The 8,976-nt window shown below is 31.8% G+C and overlaps 1 protein-coding gene across 1 annotated transcript; it reads left to right on the top strand.

The window, feature by feature from the left end:
* Positions 1-6,112: 6,112 nt before the first annotated feature.
* On the top strand, positions 6,113-8,650 carry LOC132745279 (uncharacterized). The gene is made up of 2 exons (XM_060734154.1): positions 6,113-6,381; positions 7,035-8,650. The coding sequence occupies exons 1-2, from the start codon at positions 6,174-6,176 to the stop codon at positions 7,664-7,666; spliced, it is 840 nt and encodes a 279-aa protein (XP_060590137.1). The 5' UTR covers positions 6,113-6,173; the 3' UTR covers positions 7,667-8,650.
* The last annotated feature ends 326 nt before the right edge of the window (positions 8,651-8,976 follow it).

Raw genomic sequence — 8,976 nt, 5'->3', positions numbered from 1 at the left:
ATATGTTCAAAATTGATCAATAAATGGAAAGGTCCCTACATAATTACAAGTGTTCTTGATGATTTGATATGTTGTGTTAAACGTTCCAGCAAACAAAAAGCAAAAGCCTATCACATTGACAGATTGTGGCCATATTCGGGTAAGAATATCCCCATGTGGATAAAGAAGGAAGTAGTCAGTTCCCAAAACAGTGATTAACAGAGTGAAATTAATTAAATGTATACAAAAAAAATCATTGTTGAAGTGAAAATTCTACATGTTTTGTTTTTGTGATGAGTAATGTTATGAGATTTATAAAATTCATTCTAAAGCTATTTAATACATGAACATTGTGAAGTGTGTGACAAGTGTTATATGTGATAAAGTGAAGTCAGACTGTTATATTGAGCTATATTTGGTTAAATGAAGTCAGATGGTTATATTGAGATAAAAGTGATTAAGTGAAATCAGATGGTTATATTGTGATAAAAGTGATTAAGTAAAGTCAGATGGTTATATTGAGATAAAAGTGATTAAGTAAAGTCAGATGGTTATATTGAGATAAAAGTGATTAAGTGAAATCAGATGGTTATATTGTGATAAAAGTGATTAAGTGAAGTCAGATGGTTATATTGAGATAAAAGTGATTAAGTGAAGTCAGATGGTTATATTGAGATAAAAGTGATTAAGTAAAGTCAGATGGTTATATTGAGATAAAAGTGATTAAGTAAAATCAGATGGTTATATTGTGATAAAAGTGATTAAGTGAAATCTGATGGTTATATCGAGTTATATGTGATTACGTAAATTCAGATAGTTATATTTAGATAAAAGTGTAAGTGAAATCAGATGGTTATATTGAGTTATATGTGAATAAGTGAAGCGACAAAATATGATGAATGTTAATGTGAATGACTTTAGAAAACAACTTAAATGAGTGGCCATAGACAAAATAAAGTGTTATTTAATGATTTATCCAGTTATAATGTGTGAAAAGTGAAAAACATAAATTACACTGTCATGTGTTGCGTGATGTGTACTACTACATGTACATTGTGTCATTTTAAATGTTTTCGTTGTTAACCTTAATGTTTTATTTATTTCATAGTGCACAAAATATCTTTTAAAGAAAGAAAATACATGTGACAGTTGTGTGACTTTAATAGAAAACTCTTAAAATAACCTAGAGCATAAACTATAAGAGATATTTTTATTGACAGATTTATGAAAAATAATGCATTGGTGTTCTAAAATATTGTTTGTTGATATTGTTTATAAATAATTTAATTTAAATTTCGTAGCCCTTGGTATGACATGTGTAAAAACATTTTCATTAGTAACATTATCCAGGAGGATATTCTTTTAAATAAGGAGGGGGAAGTGTTATGGATAGACATGTAAACAATTTGACAGTGTGACGAGATTTTACCTTTCCTTTACTTGAATTCTGCTCTGTCATTTCCGTGATTTGTGTGGTTGTTTATCAACTATATATCTAACAGTAAACAGTATAAGTATTCAATGATTCGAGTTAAAGAAACATTGAAATATCGTTCAGAACTTTGTGAACATGATCCGGGTCGCGAAATAACCTGACAATTGAGCGTAGATACTCAACTGACCAAAGAATAACAATAATAACGATCAGATATGTAGAAATATACCTGAACTATTATTCCATTACAATAGATGCAGAAAGTGTACACTAGAAGTGTCACTAGAACACAAAGGTGTGTATTATTTACATTTTCTAGCTGACGGATTCAGCGGAAATAAGTTCCATATCCGGCCAAATTCCGAGAAAGTACTGTAATGCAACGAAACTACCATAATCATATTTTGGAAAAAGAGTGACTATTATATAAAAATCTGCCGATATTTTATGTCTTTATTATTCTATAAAAGAATAATAACATTTTAGCGGATCCTTGACGGATCTATTTTTGTCTGACGGCGTATGAGCCATGACTGTGCTATGTTTAGCGGAACGCTGTGATTGGTTAACTAATTCCGTTGTCGAATCTTATTGGATAAGAGTACTTTTGAATGTTTTAGCGGCGGGCAATTTCATTTCGGAATTAACACGCCAAAGTCTATAAATACAGACGCTCAATTCAGTTGAGCAGCTTTCCAACCGTGAAACACGGACTAACAAGGTTATTATTTGAACAGTAGCTCAACCCTAACTAAAAATCCGCCAAACAACGGAAATCCGTCAAAACTTGAACATTCCGCTAAATAAATATTCCGCTAGAAGACTTTAACTGTAATTTACGCGAAATACGTTCATATAACCCCTTCTTTTACAACTTTACATTGACGAACTCATTAGATCTACAATAACTATACCAAGGGCAATAATTTACATGTTTTTACAGTATTTAATTATCCTGTTTTATGCATTTATTTAACAGAAGATCTTAATAAATAAGATTAACTGTACTTGAGCGTTTTGGTATTTTCAAGTGTTTATATTCTTTTTCATTGATTAAGTTTTATGGTAAATTACCGTACCATTTAACTTCAGTAGCCTTAAAAGTGATCCTGACAAAATCATTTCAACAGTGACAACGGTAACATTATGTATATTCTTTACGTCTTCATTTGAATTAATTGTGGATGTTAACATATTTCAGGTTAAATAATTTAAGTAGATCTAACATTAAACATAACAAAGAAGAAACAATTCATGCATATCAGACAGATGTTTTTACTCTACATTTTCACCAGTGCAAGGAAAGAAAACGTCAAGCAAAAAAAAAGTATACCTCATGCAGAGGATGGTCGCGGCCGTTCACAGTTACCATAAGCTAGGTTTTTGTAATTTAGCACGTCAAACTCGAAAATTACCGTTTTTTTACAAATACTTCTTCGGTATAAACAGAAGTTTCCCGACGAAACCCGTAACGTTTTCCAGGAACTCCATGACAGTTATCAGAATAACTTCAGACAAGTTAATCCCCCGTGTGACAGTTCCTCTCCTGTAGTGTTATAATAAAGTAAATAAATTTGTGTAACGAATTTCTATCATTATTCACGTGACTTTTGATAAATGGACTCAGTATTGACTATAACCTTCCTCTTTTTCAAATTACAGCCGGTCCGTAATGCATTGATTTGTCTTATTTGATCTTAGATATTTTGATGCCCTCATAGAAAGAATCCGGTATCTTGCATACTCTATACTGAAACATATCTTTACGCAGTAGATATGAGTAGAAAACTTAACATGTATGTTGTTTTCACAACAATATCTAGTTGCTGCCAGATGCCTGTTGAGAGCGTTGAATCTCAGGAACATGATATTAAATTACACATTAGTTATTAAAGGCCCTTTATACAAGAAATGCTGTTATTCTTATTTCTGAGAATCGTTATTTCGTCCTGTTATAGTTTCTAGAATGTTACTTTTTGACCAATTACCTGAATTATATTTTACTTATGTTGCCTAACGGCAATTTGCATAGTTACAGTGATTCATTTTTTGAGTCAGAATACTACATTGTTTACATATGCTACTTTCATGGCAAATTCAAACTCCACATGCAGCATTACTTTCATCATATATAATAAGCCTGTACACAATCTTAAAGGTCCATTATGCCTCATTGTGCCTCAGAAATGCTATGATTTGCATTTCTCAAAAACATTTTGTTATCTTATTACTAAATTTGGTTCTTTAGCTTTGTTGGCAATTGCTTTAAATAAAGTGAATTATTATTTTGTATGGAAGTTAAAATAAAACTATGTGTACAGTTAGCACGGCACATAACTCAATTTAATCGCTACTTTCTTCGCCTGTTAAACACGTAACATGTTCTAAATTCATTGTCGAAACTTTATTAAACACTTGTTTGCCACTTATAACGAATTATAAATATACACGAAATTTTGCGACATATACTGTGCCTTTAAGCAATTACTTAATTACTTAATAATGGTCAAAGAATGCCTCAGAAATTAGTATCCAACGTTATATCATTAATGTTGGCCGTTTCAAAATAAGGAAATATCTATGCAATTCTAGGCCCTTCTGTGCCTTTAACATAAATCGTTTCTCACGATATGTTTGTCTTGAACCATTTCAATGTTTATGAACTTTATATCACCCTGGATTTATTATTACTGTATACTCATAAAAGTATGTGAGTATGATAATTTATAGGCTTGAATACAAAAGGAAAATAACAGAAAAAGTATGGAAAAATGGATATATATACCTCGCACGATGTCCATTGTATAATGGCAATGGCGCGTCGCGTATATTGTATTCAAAGAATATAAACTTTGAATATTTTGAGAAAGCCTTTCACATTACTTTAACTTTTGAGGTATACATTAAATTTATACAATTTGCATAATAAACAAACATGTACAAGATGTGATTCCGTGCGGAATTTCTTAATCAAAGGGCAATTACTAATTAAACAACTGGCAGATTGATAAGGATGCTATGTCGGACCGTATATGTCACGGAGCGTATATCACACTTGTGGGACATATTCGGCCGAATTAATCACAGCTATCTATATAAGCCATACACGTTTCTGCAATTTGGAAGTAAATGCCTGTCCGTATATGTCACACATTTTACACAGTAAACTAATATTATTATCGTCGTTTTAACCTGCCTACATCAACGTCAAGAATACTTCATCATCATCATCATCATCATCATCATCATCATCATTATCATCATCATCATCAATATCAACAACAACAACAACAACAACAAAAACAACAACAACATCATCATCATATGATCATCATCATCATCATCATCAACAACAACAACAACAACAACATCATCATCATCATCATCATCAATATCATCAAAAACATCGCCATCGTCATCGCCAAAACAGCAATATATTTTTTATAAATTTGTTCGACGCCGCCCTGCTTATTCATTTTACCAGTAAGATTTTTTTTTTAATTTATTAAACATATGTTGTTGCATTAAATACTCATGTTAACAAACAATTATTTACAAATAATGAGTATATATATCAAAAATGCAAAATAGGTTGGGCAACAAGTTCTTAACAATATTAGATTAAGCCCTTTCCGAGTAAGATGACACTGTGTCGATACACAGTGATTAGCTTAGTTAAATTTAATTTGGACAATTAAATATTTATTGACTCGAAGATAAAATATCCAATTTTTATGCCCCAAACTCTGATAGGGAGAGGGAATTTAAACCTTCTTACTTGTCCGTGCGAGTTGTTCACCTGTTGATTCCCGCAGCAATGCCAGAGTTAGTGTCCTTCACTTAAAACAAATTTGCAATTTATACTTGTGTCGCATGTAGCCAAAACAGTACTTGAGGTAAGATCGCCTATGACATTTTGGTCACATGACTGTAACATGACTGTTAATGCAGGCAGCTGTTAAATTATGATATTGTTTACATTTAGAGTAACTATACCTTTAGATTGATTTGATGAAGAAGCAATTATACATACAAAATAAGTCATTCGAAACAAAAGAAAATTGTATAACTATATCGTCAGAATATTGCAATATTGCAGCCATTTAGTTCCTAGAAAACCATGTGCATCGGATGGCGGAAGAGAAATTCACAAATAACTGCTTAAATATAAGCATTACAAAACTTTCAGTATGACGTGAACATAAATAAGATATTCACAAACAATGTAAAACATGCATTCATTTTTTTTAAACGGAAATGAACACAAAGCAAAATTTTATAGAAGACACCTGACTTGTAAAGGGAGATGAATAGTATAAAATATGAAAACTTAATGACATACCAGGGTTGTCTCCCTTCTTATAAATTGCATTAATGAAATACGAGATTTCGTAAAACGCTTATTATATTCGACCGAATATGTCACACGTGTGACACATACGTTCCGTGACAATTTTGGTCCGACAATGCTATTCAATGTCAAATATTTCTCATTGAGTGTAGGCATTGGTGCCAACGTAAATCGAACGTGTATGGACATCAATAATATAAGTGCTTTTTAACAAAGTACAAGAAAGTACAAAGTAAAAGATTCATCACATTGAAGCATATGCATCTAATTAATGTGACGCATGAAATGAAAAAATGGATTCGCAAATATCAAGGAGTTTACTTTTACAGTAAATCTGTTCCAGTGGTCCTTTTTTCTTTTACGTGTAGAGAGTAAACGTTGGAAACTGGAAGCAAAATTACATGCAAAATGATTTTTGTAAATTTGTTTTTACGTATTGTATTTATTCTTGTGTTGTTTGTGGGAATAATTTTTGCAAACCAAGAAGAACCAGTATGTACTTCACGATTTGACTATGACCACAAAATGTTACAGAAAATGATAATGTTAGAAATTGAACAAAGAAATACTAAAACCATGTTGGAGGAAATTAAAGCGGCGCTTTCTAAACAGAAAGGTAATGTGTTAACAATTATATAAGATAGGTATATATGATCTGACATAAACTGACATTTGATATTTACTCTTATTGTTATTGAATTATTTTGACTCTAATTTTTTATCTACTTTGTTTACAAATTATATTTTGTGAGCAGTGTTATGACATTGTATTTTTATATCTTTAAAATCTTTTGGGATCATTGAATGTAATATTTTAAAGATTGAGGATTCCGCTAAAGTCGATGATATCGAACATGTATTTTACGTCATTTTTAAAGCGCATACTGAATCACACTGAGTCATTAGGTTATGTTTTCATTACTCCTGAGCAATTTACGCTGGCGGGTTTTGTTTTCCAGCACACACGCTTAAGCTTAAAGAACATTTACATCACTTTTACTATTCTTATTTGATATTTATTGTCTAAACAAAATGGACTAGTTATAAATCATTTATCCTTATTTCCTAAATCATCATATAACTAGTGCAATGCTTTCTTTCATAAGATTGTGTATTAGTATAATTATGGGAATAAGTCATCCTTTTTCTCTTTTTAAACGGCTAGCATTCATTACAGATTCAGTGTATCCTTTCTTAACAATCTCCAGAACCACATATTTAAAGCATTATTATAGAACACTAAATTAAGAACTGCATACTATATTACAGACGAGAGCAATCAGGACAAGTCCATGTTGAAAACAATTGAGGAAAAAGTTAGAACAATTGAAAGTATGAATTCACTAGCTGGAACGGGAAATGCGTATGTGAGATGGGGAAGAACACAGTGCCCAGAAAATGGAACAGAGTTGGTTTACAAAGGTTACGCTGGTGGTTCCCACTATAGTAATAAAGGAGCTTCCGCCAACTATTTATGTCTACCGGAAGAACCGTTGTGGAATGTATATGAAGACGCTGAGCAGACTGGAGGCACTGTCTGGGGAGCAGAATATGAATTGTATGGTAGAAATATGAATAATTTCTTTGAAAAAGGAGTGGCAGAACATGACGTTCCGTGTTGTGTATGTCGCACGAACAGGGCAAGCATTCTAATGATTCCAGGCCGGAATAAATGCTATGATGGATGGACATTGGAATATGAAGGCTACCTGTCGGGCGGACATGATACACATCATGCTGCTGAATTCGTTTGTCTTGACACGGAACCGGAGGTAGTGGAAGGCGGACACGCGGATAAAAATGGAAAACTGTTCTATTTTGCTGAAGCACGTTGTGGATCATTACGATGTCCACCATATGTTAATGGACGTGAGCTGACATGTGCTGTCTGCTCTAAATAAAATATAATAACGTAGCAATCATTTAATAGGTAGATGCATGTTTTATTTAGAGAAAACTTATCACTTACCGGTTCTGAAAATCTAATCGTTCTTTTTAAAATTCAAACAAGAACATGCTTTTAAGAAAAAGGTACGGTGTCCTCATTTACTGCCTTTTAGAAAAGAGCCCATTGTCAAGTTTTTTTTTATATAATTGCGCATTTTAACAATTGAGTTGTTGTATACTGCAAACCGCAATAGAACACTCATTACATGTTACAATCTGGAGTAACGGCAAAACATCAAATGGCTTGCTCATATGCTTGACATTTTTGATAAAGTTACACACATAATTTGCATTATGCGATATTTTTATTTCATAAAGGTGAATAAGAACAGTTTAAATTACTTTATTTGTAATACTTCTAAGAAAATAGTACATGGTTGAAGATGCTTAACTTTTAATGATCCTGACATATTATCAATGTATTCAAACGCGTTGCCATAGAAACTTAATATACATTCAATGAATTACAAAATATAAATTGGTTTATTATATGATTATATTTTCAAGTTAATGTCCGCCGTCAGTCTCAATCTCAAGACTTATAAAACTTACAGAATCATATAACATATATGTGAGAACTTATACTGTTACATACTGCTTGACCTTTGGCTAATTGTGCGTCAATGTAATACAAGGAGCCAATCAAACCAATCTTTTCCTTCGTTCGGCAAAATATACGTTAGTATAATCTCAGTTTATATTAGAAATAGGTCGTGTTTTAGCAAATTTGACTTTTCATATCTAATCTTGAACATTTTCAGCTTGACTGCTGACTGTGTTTGACTATAAACAATTCTATTGCAAAATAAACATTTATCAAATCATAGCATATTGCGTTTAAACTTTTAGTGACACCTTTATGTCAAATAAGATATGTTTATTATGCTACTATAAATTGTATACAAATATAAATAGCTATAGAGAAAAATAAATCATATCATGAAAATGTCTGCAAGTACAAAGTCACTGATTTTTTATGCCCCATTATTTGTAATCTTCACTCTGTTGATGATGCCCGCGACTCATGATTTTCTGTGAATGCCTTAATTGGATATGTTTCTTTATAAATAAAATCATCATCATAATCATCATTTTAATCATCATCATCATGCAATATGGAAAGCAATACCACGTTTTACAACAAACATACTATCAATAAAGTATTCATTATTGCAAGAAAACTATCTCGAAGTTGGTATTTATGTACAATTATGACATCAAATAGCGAAGTAAAAAGATACATATGGGTAGCAAAATTTACTTA

The sequence above is a fragment of the Ruditapes philippinarum genome, unplaced genomic scaffold, assembly GCF_026571515.1.
Source record: "Ruditapes philippinarum isolate M1 unplaced genomic scaffold, ASM2657151v2 ctg4552_1_1_1_1, whole genome shotgun sequence".
NCBI lineage: Eukaryota > Metazoa > Mollusca > Bivalvia > Venerida > Veneridae > Ruditapes > Ruditapes philippinarum.
Note: the sequence above shows the minus strand (reverse complement) of the source record. Positions and strands in the feature narration are given on the sequence as shown.

What these genes read in the sequence shown, in the direction of transcription:
- LOC132745279 (XM_060734154.1), top strand. Translation starts at nt 6,174, where the DNA reads ATGATTTTTGTAAATTTGTTTTTACGTATTGTATTTATTCTTGTGTTG. An exon ending in GGCGCTTTCTAAACAGAAAG is followed by an intron (nt 6,382 to 7,034) that starts GTAATGTGTTAA and finishes ACTATATTACAG; the next exon opens with ACGAGAGCAATCAGGACAAG.